Source organism: Lynx rufus, unplaced genomic scaffold (assembly GCF_022079265.1).
Source record: "Lynx rufus isolate CCGP_SWC_20201006 ecotype Redwood Valley unplaced genomic scaffold, mLynRuf1.p SCAF_2, whole genome shotgun sequence".
NCBI classification, from domain to species: domain Eukaryota; kingdom Metazoa; phylum Chordata; class Mammalia; order Carnivora; family Felidae; genus Lynx; species Lynx rufus.
Window position 1 is genome coordinate 214149745 of NW_025814834.1, and position 16303 is coordinate 214166047.

At 53.3% G+C, this 16303-nt stretch overlaps 2 protein-coding genes across 4 annotated transcripts in view; one reads left to right on the forward strand and one right to left on the reverse strand.

Annotated features, from left to right (window-relative positions):
* Positions 1-4568: 4568 nt before the first annotated feature.
* NPPA (natriuretic peptide A) lies at positions 4569-5640 on the forward strand. The gene is made up of 3 exons (XM_047082397.1): positions 4569-4691; positions 4793-5119; positions 5629-5640. The coding sequence occupies exons 1-3, from the start codon at positions 4569-4571 to the stop codon at positions 5638-5640; spliced, it is 462 nt and encodes a 153-aa protein (XP_046938353.1).
* Positions 5641-8718: 3078 nt separating this feature from the next.
* Positions 8719-16303, reverse strand: part of CLCN6 (chloride voltage-gated channel 6) — a 33268-nt gene continuing 25683 nt past the window's right edge. The window contains exons 21-24 of one of the 3 annotated variants that reach the window (XR_006962661.1): positions 14952-15059; positions 14684-14809; positions 12799-12935; positions 11585-11663 (exon numbers count right to left, since the gene is read on the reverse strand). Coding sequence is in view for 2 of the 3 variants with exons in the window: in XM_047083066.1 (XP_046939022.1) it covers positions 11583-11663; positions 14684-14809; positions 14952-15059 (315 nt within the window). In the remaining variant the exon portion in view is untranslated. Of the gene's footprint in view, positions 11664-12164; positions 12936-14683; positions 14810-14951; positions 15060-16303 lie in introns of those variants that run through there. The other 2 variants (XM_047083066.1, XM_047083067.1) reach the window with 2 other exon arrangements.

Sequence of the window (16303 nt, forward strand, 5' to 3'; positions counted from 1 at the left end):
CCTGAGCCAAAGTCAGACGCTTAATCGAAACCAAATGGACCACCCAGGCACCCCTATAGATGCCCTTTAAAACCTGCCTTCCCTGGGGCGCCTGGGTGGCTCAGTCAGTTAAGCATCAGACTTAGGGTCATGTCATGATCTTGAAGTTTGTGAGTCAAGCCCGGAGTCAGGCTGTCTGCTATGAGCGCAGAGCCTGCTTCAGATACTTGGTCCCCCTCTCTCTCTGCCTTCCTTGCCTCTCTCAAAAATAAATAAACATGAAAAAAACACCACCCTCCCTAACCTGTGACCCTGACCCCTTCAAATGTACCCTCCCCCATGTACCTATAGCCATGGCATTCACCTCCCTGACTTTCCTATTATCAACCTCATTGTCCAACGAAGCTGCCAGATTATATCTCTCCGTAGATGCTCATCGCTGTCATCTTCCCAGAAAGATGTGCTGGTGAAAATAGAGCCCAGGAGCCCTAACCCACGTCTTCAAAGCTGGAAAGGATTTAAGTAGAGAGTGGATGGGCTTTGCTGGGTCCCAAGTGTTGAGGTTACAGAAGTCAGGATAGTATTGGGACTGAATGTTTTCTTTTCTTTTCTTTTTTAATTTTTTTTAATGTTTATTTATTTTTGAGAGAGAGAGAGAGAGCGAGAGAGAGAGAGAGAGAGAGAGAATGTGAGCAGGAGAGGGGCAGAGAGAGGAAGACACAGAATCCCAAGCAGACTCCAGGCTCCCAGCTGTCAGCACAGAGCCCGATGCGGGGCTCGAACTCACTGACCGCGAGATCATGATCTGAGCTGAAGTCGGACGCTTAACCGACTGAGCCACCCAGGCGCCCCGAACATCATTTTCAAAGTCAGAAACAACCATCCCTAAACATGCAGCAGGATCTTGCCAATTTCTTCCAACTGGGGCTTCTGCTGCAGACCATGTGTGACATTGCTGGGACCTCACGGCCCCCCGAAGCAGCCCACAGCGTCCCCGCGGAGAATCCTGAGATGGGGACTCTGCGATAGAAGCTAGAGACTCCCGGGGCGCCTGGGTGGCGCAGTCGGTTAAGCATCCGACTTCAGCCAGGTCACGATCTCGCGGTCTGTGAGTTCGAGCCCCGCGTCAGGCTCTGGGCTGATGGCTCTGAGCCTGGAGCCTGTTTCCGATTCTGTGTCTCCCTCTCTCTCTGCCCCTCCCCCGTTCATGCTCTGTCTCTCTCTGTCCCAAAAATAAATAAACGTTGAAAAAAAAAATTAAAAAAAAAAAAAAAGAAGCTAGAGACTCCCCAATTCTGGATTCTCCCACCCATTTGCAATGCTCATTCCATTGTGTGACTGAGACAACTTCTTTCCAGTGATAAGGAAATAAAGGCTGTTGACTTTTTAGCTAGTGGGAGAGGTGGGGGTGGGGGGTGGATCTGCTTTTCTGTGCCTTTGCTTTTCTTCTGCCTCACTCCTCCAGGCTGGCTTCTAAACACTCTGTCAAATATTAACTCCTCCACGCGGGCGGTGTGCACACCCTCCAAAATTGGGCCGGGGCATGGAAAAGAAGAGAAACTTCACATCAAGCCATTTTCTGTCTCAGGTGCAAATGGAAGGCTTCACCAGGATTGGGGTAATCAGACAATCTGAGGCTGGTCTCCGTTTCCACTAAGCCTTGTCAGTGCAGAAGGTGGTAAGTTGGTTCAACGTCAAGTCCTCGGGGCAGCAAAACTGAATATGCTCTTTCTTGCCACCCCCCCCCTTCCACAAAATAAACAGCAATAAAAACCAAACGCAACCCGGACAAAAAGCCGAGGCTACTAGAAGAAATGCGACAACTGACACTGAGGCCCTGCTCGGGCTTCACTCTGGAAGAGGAGAGGTTACTTTAATACACGGAGCCGAGAAAATTCTGAAATTCTCTTTCTGGAACCCGGAAGGGCATTTCCACCTCTCCTCGGGCCACCTGCAGACTTCAGAAGTGGCTCAGGACAGAGGAGCAGCACAGGCCCTCGGGCCGAGCTATTGCAGGGACTACCTGCCACAAGGCCCTTCCGGAAGTCGCCGCCCGCCTCAAAGGCCTGTCTGAAAGGGCATCTCCAGGGGATCGGCCGTGTGACGCACACAGCAAGGAGCATCAGTTCCCCTAGTGTGGCTGCTCACTGAATCCTCTTTGCTGATAATAACCCTGCCAACCGAGCGATTAAGCTGTGAGCACATTCCAGGGACTCATCAGGATACGAGGGTTTTGCCCCCAGACTTCCTGTTCAGGGTTGCACCCACTCTGGATTTCAAGCTGAGTTCGGCTGACCCTGATAAGTTTCCTGGAGAGCGCTCCTTTCTCCTTCTGTCTTAGAATAAAATCACCCTGGATACCTCTTGTGACCTCTGGCCTCGTACTGCCCCGATTTCCTGCCCGCCCGCAGAACAGCCTCTCTACCTGACCAGCCAGGGAGGGGGCTTGGCACATGCATTTCTTGGCTTCTGGGGAGCCCCTCGAAACACATCGGGTGTGTCGGCCGTTTGCGGGGCTTGGATGGCCCTTTCCGTGAGGTAGTCCACACACGCGCACGCTCACGGACTTGCCAAGGACACCCCCTGCCCAGGAAGGGGGAGGGTAAAGGAGCTGCTCAGAGGTCACCTGTGAAATGGATTAGGAATTACGGGCACTGGTGTCAGACCTGGGGTTCCAGCCCTGGCCTTGCCGCTTAGGCAGTGACCTTGGCCAAGTGACATAACCTCTGTCTTAGTTCTGCCCCTCTGTGAATGGGAACAATATTACCCACCCCATGGGGGCTGTGATGAAAATGAGATAATCCATCTAAAGTTCTCCACATGGTGTCGGGCAAGTTGCAGCTGATCAACACGGGCAACCGTTCTCACCATCTTTCAAACAGATAGCACTTCATACTTGAGAACGCATGTGCAGAACGCACACATTGGTAGTTCATCTAAGCCTCATGGCAACACTGAGGGGTGGGTAGAGCACGGGGAAAATAAGGCTGTGACGATGTGTGTAACTTGGTTTGCTCGGGGCTCTAGCACAGGTCTCTCAACCCTTCAAATTTGGGGTTTTCCCCCCAAGTCCATCTTGCATTGAGTAGTACGCTAACATGGAGTTCAGTGCTTAGTGAACGGAGGGCGCTCATTAAATGTGGGCGGCCTTGGGGAGCCTGGCTGGCTGTTGGGAGAGTGTGCAACTCGTGCTCTTGGGGTTGTGAGTTCAAGTCCCACGTTGGGTGTGGAGATTACTTAAAATCTTGAGGGGCGCCTGGGTGGCTCAGTCAATTAAGCTTGATTTCGGCTCAGGTCATGATCTCGCGGTCTGTGGGTTTGAGCCCCGTGTCGGGCTCTGGGCTGACAGCTCAGAGCCTGGAGCCTGCTTCGGTTCTCTATCTCCCTCTCTATCTGCCCTTCCCCTGCTCATGCTCTGTCACTCGCTCTCTCTCTCTAAAAAATAAATAAACTTTTAAAAAAAAGTTAAAATCTTGAAAAAAAAAAGGGGGGGGGAGGACTTGCTGCCTGTTAATTTTCTTTGGGGTGGGTGGGTCAGGAAAATGGAGGCCTCAGTGGCTCATCACTCGCCTGGCCTCATGGAAGGTCATGGAAGACATTAAGGGAAGCTGGGTGCCACATTCACCTCCCCGTCACTCCACCAGCCAACTCACCACAGGAGCTTTCCTGGGAGTGTTGGGGCCATTATAAACTTCAAACTCAGAGTCTGAGCTGCTATAATCCTCGAGGTGACAGGGATGAAACCATTGGCCTCTCTAAGTGCCCACCTCCCTCAACACTGTGGAGGCGAAGGAGGAGGAGCTTGGCAGAGGGATGGTTGCTTTCCCAAAAGTTTTCTTGGTGTTTATGTGTGGGAGCTGAGTTCTTGGGATGTTCATCACATTTGGTTCCTGGCTGACTTAATATTCTAAATAATAACTCCCTCTTCACCTGACTGCCGAGAATGACTGCCAGGAGTGAGGGCAGCTCAGTTGGAGGGAGAGGTCTGCCCTCACGGCTGATGAGTCAGGTGTGAGGCCGGGTTGAGCATCTGGACTAATTTGTCCCGAGCTGCCGGCCGCCTGCCACTTCCTCCTCTCCCGCCCTTATTTGGAGCCCTTGACAGCTGAGCCGAAAAACCTACCCGGGGAGCTGGGCGCTGGCCAACCGTCACCCTCTGCCTCCCCGCATGGGTCCTGTTGCCCAGGAGAAAGAAGCCCCAGGCATCACTGTGAGATAACCAAGGACTCTTTTTTGCTCTTCTCACACCTTTGAAGTGGGAACCTCTTGAGGCAAATCAACAAGAATGTGGCTCTTGCAGCTGAGGGTCTGGGGTTGTTGGGGCTGCTCAAGGTGGAGGGGGCAGTGACAGGCTCTGCTGGGCTGATAGCTTTAAAAGGTCATCTTCTGCTGTTCCCTCATTCAGCTGCTTTATCGCTGCAAGTGACAGAATGGGGAGGGTTCCGTCCCTCTTGCGCTCTTGGAGAGCTGGGGGGCTATAAAAAGAGGAGGCGCAGGGCAGCTGGGAGACAGGCGGAGGGAGGCTGAGAGAAGGAGAAGAGAGGACAGAGAGGCAGCAAGCACCAGAACACTCCTTGACCGACGCCATCATGGGCTCCTTCTCCACCATCACCGCGAGCTTCCTCCTCTTCCTGGCGTGTCAGCTCCTGTGGCAAACAAGAGCTAACCCGGTATATGGCTCTGTGTCCAACGCAGACCTGATGGATTTCAAGGTAGGGCCGGGACAGGGGCCACAGTCTGGGACCAGGGGGCTTTGTGACACTGTGCCGGTCACTGAGACCTCTCCCTTTCCCCGTGTGTTCCTTTTGTAAAGAATTTGCTGGACCATTTGGAGGACAAGATGCCTTTAGAAGATGAAGTCGTGCCCCCACAAGTACTAAGTGAGCAGAATGAGGAAGCTGGGGCAGCTCTTAGCCCCCTCCCTGAGGTGCCTCCCTGGGCTGGGGAGGTCAACCCAGCCCAGAGAGATGGGGGTGCCCTTGGGCGGGGCTCCTGGGACTCCTCCGATAGATCTGCCCTCCTGAAAAGCAAGCTGAGGGCACTGCTTGCTGCCCCTCGGAGTCTGCGGAGGTCCAGCTGCTTTGGAGGCAGGATGGACAGGATTGGAGCTCAGAGTGGACTGGGCTGCAACAGCTTCCGGGTAAGAGGAGCTGGGGGTGGAAATGGGGTGGGGAGGAAGGCGGTTATGGTTTCACTGAGACTCAAACTTTGTCAAAGAACACCACCAGGGGATGCCTCCTGCAGTAACGAGACCAGAGTAGAAGCTTTCTTTTTGGAAATTTTGTGTCCCAACTTGGGGCAATGACATCATTCATCATTCTCAGCTACAGGCTGCTAAGGAAATGCTAAGAAAAAAAAAAGTTACTGCCATGAGCACTGGGGACTTAAAATGTTCTTGGAGCCAAGTCACCTTTGTTCTGCTGATTGGCAGTTCATGTGCCTCCCCAGAATTGTCAGACCCCAAAGGATTAAATGAAAATGACCAGGGTTGACTTATAGCTTCTAACAAGCAATTTGTGTACCAGTTCATGAAACTCAGGGTTGTCAGGCCGGAGTGGGGGCTGCTGGGAAGTGAGCACAGTCCTGTAAGGTTGACTTTTCCAATAGGGCCAGGTCACCAAGCCAACCTTGTCTCTGTTCTCTTTGTAGTACCGAAGATAATGGCCAGGGAGGAAAAGGCAGGCCAGGCCCTGTGCAGACTTCGAGAGACCCTCATCCTTTGGGGTCTCTCACTCAACTTTGTCCCATCTCATTGCCATCAAGTTGAGCTGTGATGAGCACCCTATTCAAGCTGCAGCCTCTTGTCAACGTTTCTCACATTTTATGCTGAATGTAGACCAAGTGGTTTAATTGTGGCTTCCCCTCCGCTCCCATCCCATGCATTAAATTTTAGGATAGACGCTCACCCATTACTGAAAGCTGTTTGAATCATGAATAAACTTCAGCACCACGGACAGAAGCCGAAGGCTCGGGTTGGTGATTTCTTTCTTTTTCCTGGGAAGAGAATTCAGCCTGATACCCATTTACCTTTTGTCAGAGAGAATGACCAGTTTCTCTCTTCTTCGTTTTAAACATAATAGAACTTATCTTGGGGAGCCATTTAAGGTTCACAGCAAAATGAAGCAGAAAGTGTAGAGAGGCTTCCCATAGGCCCCCTGCCCTCACACATGCAGAGCCAGCCCCGTCATCAATGTGTCCCACCAGAATGGAGCCTTTGTGACAGCTGATGAACCTACACTGACACATTGTTGTCACCCAGGGTCCAGAGCTGACATTAGGGTCACTCTTGGTGGCATGCTGTGGATTTGGACAAATTCTTGCTTGTATTCCCTCCCACCTCTTACCCTTAAATTTTCCTTTGGTGGAGGGTGGGGCACAAACCACAGTTCACAGTTTACTCTCTCACATCGGCCTTATCACAGATCCTGGAAATGCCCCAGGAGACTGAAAGGGCATTTATTTTTCAGATTTTCTCATATTCAGGGTACTTATTTATTAAAAAGAAAACTTACAAACATCTGGGTTTTTTTTTTTTCTGGCTGCATCTAATGTAGCTTGTACCCCATAGACAATTTTGTACACCCAGTAGTTTTTTGTTTTTGTTTCTTTTTTTGTTTGTTTGTTTTTGGAGGCACATATATACCCAGAGCCTAAAAAAAAAAAAAAAAAAAAAAAAAATCAAGGCACATTTGTAAATGAGAGCACTAACAAAACTTTCTCTGATACATTTTGAGTTACTTGGCACAGCTGAGTGACTGCACTTTAAGAAAAGTGGGCAAAGCATTTGGGTTTAAGAGGTAACCAAAGCAGGGCACCTGCGGGGCTCAGTCGATTGAGCATCCGACTTCAGCTCAGGTCATGATCTCGTGGTTCTTGCGTTGGAGCCCCATATCAGGCTCGCTGTTGTTAGCGTGGAGCCCACTTCAGATCCTTGGTCCCCCTCTCTCTCTGCCCCTCCCTCACTCATGCGCTCTTTTTCTCTCCCCCGCTCCCCAAAATGCTGAGCAAAGTGAAGAAAAAACATTTGCTGACGAACCGCACATTTATGTGCCTTTTGGGTACTAACACATAATTAAAAAGTAGCCGCCAGCTTTCTCTAATTCAGGCCCAAGGTGATGGAGCAGGGCTGCACTGGAGAGGATGCCATTTCCTTGTGTCCGTTTCTGAAAAGCAGAGAGTCCCAGGCACTAGGTTCACCCACAACAGGGAACTGTGCTCGAACCTGTTTTCCCGCCCTACAGGCCTCATTCTCCATGTCAGATTCTAGGACATTCCTCCGACCAGCGCTCCCCCCTCCCCCGCCAAAATGTTCACTTCATGCCCTCCTGTAATGCGATTTAGCCAGTGCTCCTGGGAACATTCTACACATTCAAGGCTCATCGAAAATGCCACTTCAACCCTGAGATCACATGCCCGGTACTAATTAAGCTCTGCACCAGCAGCATTTTGTATAGGACTATTACAAGACAATTTGCCTTGGTATGCGATTGTGTCTGTGTCCCTGGACTGGAAACTCTTTGAAGGTGAAGGCCTGGTCAGCACCGCTGCAGCACATGGGATTCTTGGTGCCCTATAAACGTCACATTTTCGGGGCGCCTGGGTGGCTCAGTCGCTTAAGCGCCAGACTCTTGGTTTCAGCTCAGGTCATGATCTTGTAGTTCTTAAGCTGGAGCCCCGTGTTGGGCTCTGCACGGATGGTGTGGAGCCTGCTCGGGATTCATTTTCTCTCCTTCTGTCTCTGCCCATGTACTCTCTCTCCCAAAATATATAAACTTAAAAAAAAAAAGTCAAATTGTCTTGGTCGTGTACAGAAATTAGGAAAAGAGGGAAATAAAGTAGTAATTCGCTCTTCGTAGAGAAGAGGGGAGGCCAGAAGTGAATTGACAGTTCGGGAGTAGAGGTGGGGAAAGACCTTTAATCTAACCACCTCTGATAAAAATATTCTTCACGTGGACTTTGAGCACAGGATGGAAAACCAAGAAGGAGGGAAGGCCTAGCAAGGACAAGAGCAGCGACAGGGAGAAGCGTCTGTCCAAACGTGGCTGCCGAGGTCCGGGGAGGAGGGGCTGCTAGGAGGGGAGCGTGGTGAACCGCGCACACGCTCCTGAGGGGTCACTGGGACACGGCGGGCTCTCGCGGAACGGAACTGACAGTGCCGGGTACACAGAAAGTGCCCCTGGCACTCAGGAAACCAGGGGACAGGGTTGAATGGAGACCATTTCTACTGCTGGTCGAAGGGTAACTTAGAGCAGATCAACCAGAGACAAAGAGAATCCTGTTTCTGGCCGAGCAAAGAGAATGACAGATGGCACCAGGGAAGCCAGCCCCAAGGTCTAAACATCTACAGACTCAGTACGGATTTCACTTCTTCTGCTGGGTGTCGGGGAACCTGTCGGTGGGGCGAAATGGATCCTCTGCCTCCTGCTACGGACAGTGACAGCGGACAGGGGACAGCGGTAGCTGAGGGAGCGGGTGCAAAGCATCAGCACACGAGATGGCACAGTGTTCATTGGGGGGGGGAGAAACGGAAGACTGGGAACTGGGTTGATTTTTGCTAAGATCCACAGGACTAAGGTGGGAGTAGATGGACCCCTGGGGACGAAGCCTTCTTGCTGGCAGAGCCCTAGCAGGTGACAGCTGAGACGCTGCATCTGCTCTGTGATTTTTCCATATTAGAAAGAGAGAGTAAAGTAAAAGCCAAGTGCAACTCCAAAGAAAGAGCACCGTGGGGACAAAAGCTCGAAGGAGACAGATGAAGACATTTTATTCTGATGTGTTACGGTTACAATGAGAACTTCCAAGTTCCAAAAGTCCAAATAAAAATAGAATTTTACAAATTAAAAAAAAATACAATTTATGTACACAATAGGATTAGCTAGTATTACTATACAAACCAACAGTGCAAACAGAGAAAAGGAAGCTGCTACTGTCGAGGTGACCAAGGTCCACGGAGCTGGGGGGCAACACTGTACATTGACACTGCAGGGCCCAGGAGGGCGCTTCTGGCCTTTCCAGAGGCTTCCTGGTCTCCGAGGGCCGCATCAGTACGCGATTTTGCATCAGAAATGTCATAGAGTTGGTTGGGTCAAGCAAGCAAGCGTCCATCCCAGCCAGGAACTGCTAGTTAATCAAGGTCATGAGCAAATCACCCCCCAGAGCGCAAAGGTCCCACGGTCCGGAGGGACTCTCGCTCCCTAGCTCCCGATCACCTCAGCTGGGGAACCGGAAACACCAAGCACGAGATGAAACACAGAAAACCGTCTCCGGCCACCCCCGTGGTCCCCCTGTGGGTTCTGTTTATGGACATGCCATCCCACCCGGAGGCGACGGGGCTGGTGATGGGGGAGATGGTGACAACGTGGGCTTCTCACTATCAAAGGGGTGAGGCTTCCAGTTACTTTGTTACAAGTGGGGCAGTCGCTGTCTTTGGGCTTATCTGGGAGGGGCAGACGCCCACAAAGGACAGGAAGCAACGTGCCTTTCCAGAGGGAGTCTGGGTCGGTGGCAGCCAGCGGATGGAGGGAGGCATTTGCACGGTGCCATCTGCCTCTGGGCTACACCAGTGGGGCCAAAGTATCTGGTGACTTAAATGCAAGGCAGTGTGCACTGGGGGGGTACATTCCAACAGCATTCACCCAGGGCGGCCTTGAGGCAGGCAGCTGGTGTCCCAGACCCCTGGAGGCCAGAGGTCCCTCCGCAGCACTTTAGTTCTGCCGATTCCAGGGAGGGATGGGAAGAGGGGGTTGTTCCTGTGATGGGTGGTCCAGACGTTTGCCTGACTCGGGGAACTGCTTTCTTTCTTAATAAAGGGAAAGATTAATGTTGGCCAAGCTCTGAATGCTGCCTTAAAGCACACTGGCAGCCGGTTAAACACAGTCACAGTCAGAAGGGCTTGCCTTTTTTGGTCCTTGTGATTCTCCCAACTAGTTATTGGGGGGCGGGGGGGGTCCCATCCACATCTCACAAGTCAAGTGCATCCAAGGAAACTGAAAAATGTACAAGTTAACGTACTTTTGGTCAAAGAGGCCAGAAAACGGGAAGAACAGAGGGGGCCGCAGTCAGGTGGGAAAGACCCTGAAAGCAGCCTCCTCACTGAGTGAGCAGAGTGTGCTGAGCACAAGGCCTGGGCCGGCCTGGCCCCGATGGATGGACGGATGGACAGAAGGACGGAAGGACAGACGGACACGCGCCCCCAGGCAGAGGGCAAGAGGTGTTGCCGAGGCCCTGGCGTCCACGCCCTCAGGCATCTTCCACGATTTACAAAAATAACTTAAATGCGAAGGAAGGGCCATCTTGAGTCCCAAAGCGCATCTGCCCCAGGGCTGCAGGATGGGCCTCGGATGGGGACACAATAAGGGGAGAGCACGGGGGTCGACAGGGGAGAAGTGCAAATACCCGACGGCAAGTGCTCGCTTTGGGTGCCCAGAGGACCACCCGGCCCGGAGGGAGGCAGGTCACTGACAGCCAGAGGCCTCCTTCCTAAGGTTAACACTATAGCCTCAGGGCCTGGTCCTGCCCACCCTGGGGACCGGTTGACAGCAGGGGGCTGAGAGAGGTTTGTGAGGGGCACACACCCTCCTCCGGGAAGAAGCTTCATCCTGACACTGGCTTCTCCAGCCACATCACGTTCCTGCTGAGGTCACTGGCTCAGGGCTCGCTTCTTTCTGTCTGAGACACGACTGTACCACCCCCCCCCCCGGAGTTAGGTAGAGCAGTTTGATCGTGGGGCGCCCTTTTAGCTAACTTGGGGTGGCGGGGGGAACGCCAAGATCCTCCTGCTTCACCAGGAAGACGCACGTAAGAACTGAAGGAAAGTCAGTCAATGCAGATCAAAGGACGAGGGACGGACCGGAGAGAAGCTGAAATGTTAAAAACTAGGGGGGGGTTGTAAATTGGGGCGTATGGTCAGACTTATCTCAGGGACTATCAGTGGGACCTTAATGCTTTGTGCTTCTGGAAGGCGCCGCCCCCACGGAGACCGCGGCCGCAGGGGTGCGCCCGGAGAAGCCGCCTCCAGAAAACAGGTGCTTCCTCCAAACGAACTGCTGAGCACATCGAGTTAAGGGTCCCAACGAAGGAAGACCTCCCCGAAAGGGGTCATTTTCTCACTGCCCAATCCCTAAATTTGGGAATTCACTTAATTTTGCGACTGGCGCTTGCCCCAGTGTCTGCCTTGGTCAAAGTCCCTCCTGTTACAATTTAAGGCAACAGCTGGGCTCCCTAGGAAAGCAGCAGGGAGGGGCGGGAAAACTGCTCTGGGGGTCACTCTCCGGGGGGTGAGGCCTGACGTCCCCTCTGGTCCTGGCACTAGTGGGGTGGAGGGGCCTGGGGCCTGAGCCGATGCTGGACGGCAGGAAAGCAGTGAGCAGGAGACAGGAAGATACTTGCTGAGAGAGTCAGGCAAGTTCACGCTCTCCTGGTGCAATACCACCCCCGGGATCTCTGACCAGCGAAGTGTTCGATGATTGTAGGCTTTCCGAGCGAGTGGGTGTGTGGGAATCTTCCGTGCCCTGGCACGGCCCCAGCCAGCCATGGCGGCGGAGCATGAGTGAGCTGCGCCCTCAGGCAGCTCTGGGAGAGGGTGGGCTGGCCACCCTGGCCCATCAGATGGTCTGGTAGTGCTGCCGTAGTCGGGCGTGCAGAAACTCGAACGTCAGGTTGTGTCGAGTGATGATCCCAACGATCTAGAACAAAGAGAAGACCCACGTCACCTGCAGAATAAATTCACTGGGGCAAGAACAGGAGCAAAGGGAGCTTGCCCGATCCTTCACAGTAGGCGGAGGAGACAGAGTCCGGGCCTGTAGAGCGCGGGGACAACCCGGTCACGCTGTGCACTTCAAGGTTACCCAGTTTCCAGATGAGAAAGAGATCAACGTAACCAGGGCTTGTAAACTGGAGGCCAATGGGACAAATTCACCCCCAAGAGGAGTTTTAGTCGGGCCAGCTAAAATCTGAATTTGAATGTCTTAAAAAAAATGTTTATTTGAGACAGAGAGAGATTGAGAGAGAGAGAGCAAGCGAGCACAAGAGTGTGTGCACGAGCAGGAGAGGGCCAGAGGGAGAAAAAGGGAGAGAATCCCAAGCAGGCTCCGAGCTGTTAGCACAGAGCCCGATGTGGGGCTCGAACTCAAGATCTCTGAGATCATGACCTGAGCTGAAATCAAGAGTCAAACACTTAACTGACTGAGCCACCCAGGCGCCCCTGAATTTGAATGTCTTTTGGAGCAAGGCACATGCTCCCTAACCTTCTCAGTTCCCACCACCCCTAGAGCCTGCCTCACACACATGTCCAAAAGGCATAGCTCAATGCAGGCTTCCGAGAGGCCCAGACCCCGCTACAGCTCATAAATATGGTCTCTCGGCATCACCTGAGTCATTGTGATCCTGTGATTTATAATGGGACTTATAATAGGAAATTCATAACAGGTCTTCGTCCTAGTCCCCGCCACAAGCTCTTGAAATTCGTGGAATGAAGTGATGAGAGTGAGAAGGTGTCTTTTATCATTCATAGCAAGCTCCTTTCAACCATACCTGAGTTTACGTGAATAACATGACTTTTAAGAAGCTCCCGAGGACACAGGCTAGTTGCCAGGGGGGGCCAACCATGTGCCTACAGGATTGGATCTTCTAGCCCCACCCCCTATCTCGGGGGGTGGGGCCTGGAGGTTGAATCAATCACCAGTGACCCATGATGTGATCAATCATGCCTACGTAATAGAGCCTCCAAGAAGATTCCTGAACTACAGCGTGTGGAGAGCTTCTGTGCTGGGAGGGCAGCGTGCTGCAGAGTGTGGACGCGTGGGGCCCCTCGCCACATACCTGTCCTATGCGTCGTCTCTTCCCATCTGGCTGTTCCCGAATCACAGTCTTCTATAGTAAACTAGTAATCTGGTAAGTAAACTGCTTTCTCGAGTTCTAGGAGCAGAGGATCACGGGAACCTCCGATCTATAGCCACCTAGCCAGAAACACAGATGACAACTGGACTTTTGACTGACATCCGAAGTGGGGGGAGGGGTTGGTAGGGCTGAGCCCGTAACACGTGCGGTCACGTGCTACCTCCAGGTACATGGTGTCAGAAACGAGCTACGCCGTGGGACGCCGAGCCGGTGTGCAGAGACTCAGAACTGCCCGCGTGCGGAACAGGGACAGAAGTACAGCAGAGGATGCATCCAGAGAAACAGGTTTTTGTGACCGAGGCGGCAACACACATCTGTCACTCACGTGGGTACTCCGCACCGCGAAACGTGTCGGGACCCTCACGGCACTTGTGTTTCAGGGAACACGATCTGATCCCCCACAACTACACCCACGAAGAGCAGGCTATGGGGTGCCAGCGTCTGCCATAGGATGCTTCTATTTAGAGAGGTTTCATTCCCCGGGGGTGGGGGGCCACTTGGCAGCACAGATCCAAAGTCTCAGGAGGGTGAACCCTAGAGTGACATTTAACAAAATATCCCCCAACAGAGGACCGTTGGGTAAGTGGCCGACAGCCGGCCAGTGGAATGCTATCCGGCCAACTAAAATACCATAAGCCGGGGGGGGGGGGGGGGGGGGGCGCCCGGGTGGCTCAGTCGATTCAGCACCCGACTCCTGATTTCTGCTCAAGTCATGATCTCGTGGTTCGTGAGTTTGAGACCTGCATCGGGCTCTGTGCTGACAGCTGGGGGCCTGCTTAGGATTCCCCCTCCGCCCCTCCCCCACGTGTTTCCTCCCTCTCTCTCTCTCAAAATAAACATAAACAAACTTAAAAATATGTCTGTACTAGGGGCGCCTGGGTGGCTCAGTCGGTTAAGCATCCGACTTCGGCTCAGGTCACGATCTCGCGGTCCGTGAGTTCGAGCCCCGCGTCGGGCTCTGTGCTGACAGCTCAGAGCCTGGAGCCTGTTTCAGATTCTGTGTCTCCCTCTCTCTGACCCTCCCCCGTTCATGCTTTGTCTCTCTCTGTCTCAAAAATAAATAAACGTTAAAAAAAAAAATTAAAAAAAAAAATATGTCTGTACTGTAGGCCAACGAAGTTTTCTGCCACCGAAAGTCATTTCCTCTAGATTAAACAAAGCATTAGGGTGTTAAACAGTATAAACAGTGATAACATTCTCATTAAAACTTGATACATAAAATCTCTACTCCTAGATGCGGAGAAGAACGACAAAGGATCTACCTTGGCTAGACAGCGTGGCTACCTCTTAGAAATAACGCTTTGGTATTTCTTTTTGTTTATATTCTGCTTCTCTACATTTTCTTATACACGTCTTTTTAACAACCAAACAACACCTGCGTAATGAGGGAAAAACATGGAGTTCTAAGAAGAAAAAAAGGAAAAGTCTGCAGCAATGATTACTAGTTGTACCTGGCTGTATCTTTCAAAATCGTTCAAGTGTTTTGCTTGACATTCTCTCATTTAATGTTATAAATGCTCATCCCAGGTGGAGAGCAGAGCCCCTCCTCCAGGAAGTACAGGCCCCCACGGAGGGTGACGAAAACCTGGAAACCCGAAACTGGACTGTGCTAAGGCTGCCGTGACGCTGGCGACACCTGCTGGCCGAGCGGAGTGTGCGCGTCAGCAACACGCAGGAGGCAAAGGTCCTCCGAGGGCTGCGGAGGAGGTTCTGGCCCCAGGAACCCTGCTGGCTGGGAGGGGCGCTGAGGTCACGGGGTCCTCTCCAGAAGAGGCACGGCTGTGGGCAGACCGGAAGTCAGACTCACCTCCCCCACGGCATTCACCACGGGCAAGTGCCGCAGGCCCATCGTTCTGAACAGGTTGAAAACTTGAGAGACGTGGGTGTTAGGTGAAACGGTGAAGGGCGAAGGGTTCATGTACGGGGTGACGTCCTGCAGAGGGGACAACACAAGTCACCGGCGGCCACCGCCGCCCTAACCAGGATGAGGCGCGAACGGCACCGACCAGCTCCGCGTGGGACGGGCTGCTGGCCTCCTCTCTGGGGTCCCCGCCCAAAGGGACAGCCCCGCTCACCACAATCATGCGTGGGTTCAGCAGCGTCAGGTCCAGGTCGTGGATGTCCGGGTACCGCGGGTAATCCTCAGCCATCTCGGCGTACGAAAGGCGAGGCTGGCTGGCGCTCTGCAATCCCGACCAAGACACTGTCCTTGCTCGGGCACAGCGACTGTCAGGGTCACGTCTAGGGCCCCTCCCCCTTTGAGTCCATGTCCCCCCAGCCACGGCCCCACCCGGCGCAAGGAGCGCAGAACAGAGCGCTCGGCAGAGAGCCGCCGCCATCTCCAGCCGGCTCCCCGCCAGCCCGCCACCCTCGCAGAGTCTCCTGATCTCTCGGAACCTGCTTCTCTTCATCTGTAAGATGGACGTGGCTTATTCTGGAGTCTAAATGAGAGAAGAGCTAGCCAATAGCTGTCGTGGGTTGACTTGTATCCTTCAAAAGATCTGAGTCCTAACTCCTGCTGCCTGGGAATGAGGCCGTATCGGAAACAGGTCTTGGCGGATGTGAGCAAGTTAAGGTGAGGTCATACTGGATTAGGGTGGGCCCTAGATCCAATGACGGCTGTCCCTCGAAACAGAGGAGAGGATGCGGAGGGAAAAGCCCACGTGACAACGGAGGCAGAGACTCGAGTGACACATCCACAGCCACGCCGTGCCAAGGATGGCCGGCAGCCAGCACGGACTGGAAGGCAAGGAACGCCCCTCCCCCGGAGCCTCTCCAGAGAGCAAGGCCCGCTGGCGTGTGGACTTTGTACTCCGGCCTTGAGAATCATGAAAAGAATAGATTTCTGTGGTTTGCAGCCACCCAGTTTGCGGCAACTGGACACGGCAGCTCTGTTACCATCCCTGCATTCTGAGCATTTTAGATTTTCCCTCCGCCCTCCCTGGGCTCCTGGGCCACCACCACTGGCACTCAGGCTGGGCCCAGTGGCTGCAAGCGCCAGTCACTGCTCTGTCCTGATCTCTCTCCCCGGGACCCCGCTCTCTCTGCACACAGCGTCCTCCACCCGCCGCCTGCCGGGCGGCACCTGCCCCGGCTGGTTTCTGCTCACCCAGCCCACCTCACCCCTCCTGTGCCCCACATGCCACCTCCACCCTCATCCAGCCAGGCTGTCCTCACCACAGACCGCTCTCCCCGTGGCCCCTTTTGTCCTGCCCCACGCTGGCTCTCTTCCACAGGCCACCAGGACCACGAGTGACCTCAGGCTGGCCTCTGTGGGCAAGAGCCGAACCGGGAGTGTCAGTTTGGAAACCGGGCCTCTGGGCAACCTTCAGGGTCTTCAGGTCGCCACAGGGACCACTTTGAACAAGACACCCCCTCCTACCCCTGCTTTTCTCCGTGAACACCAAAGGAAAGGAAAAAAGGAAAT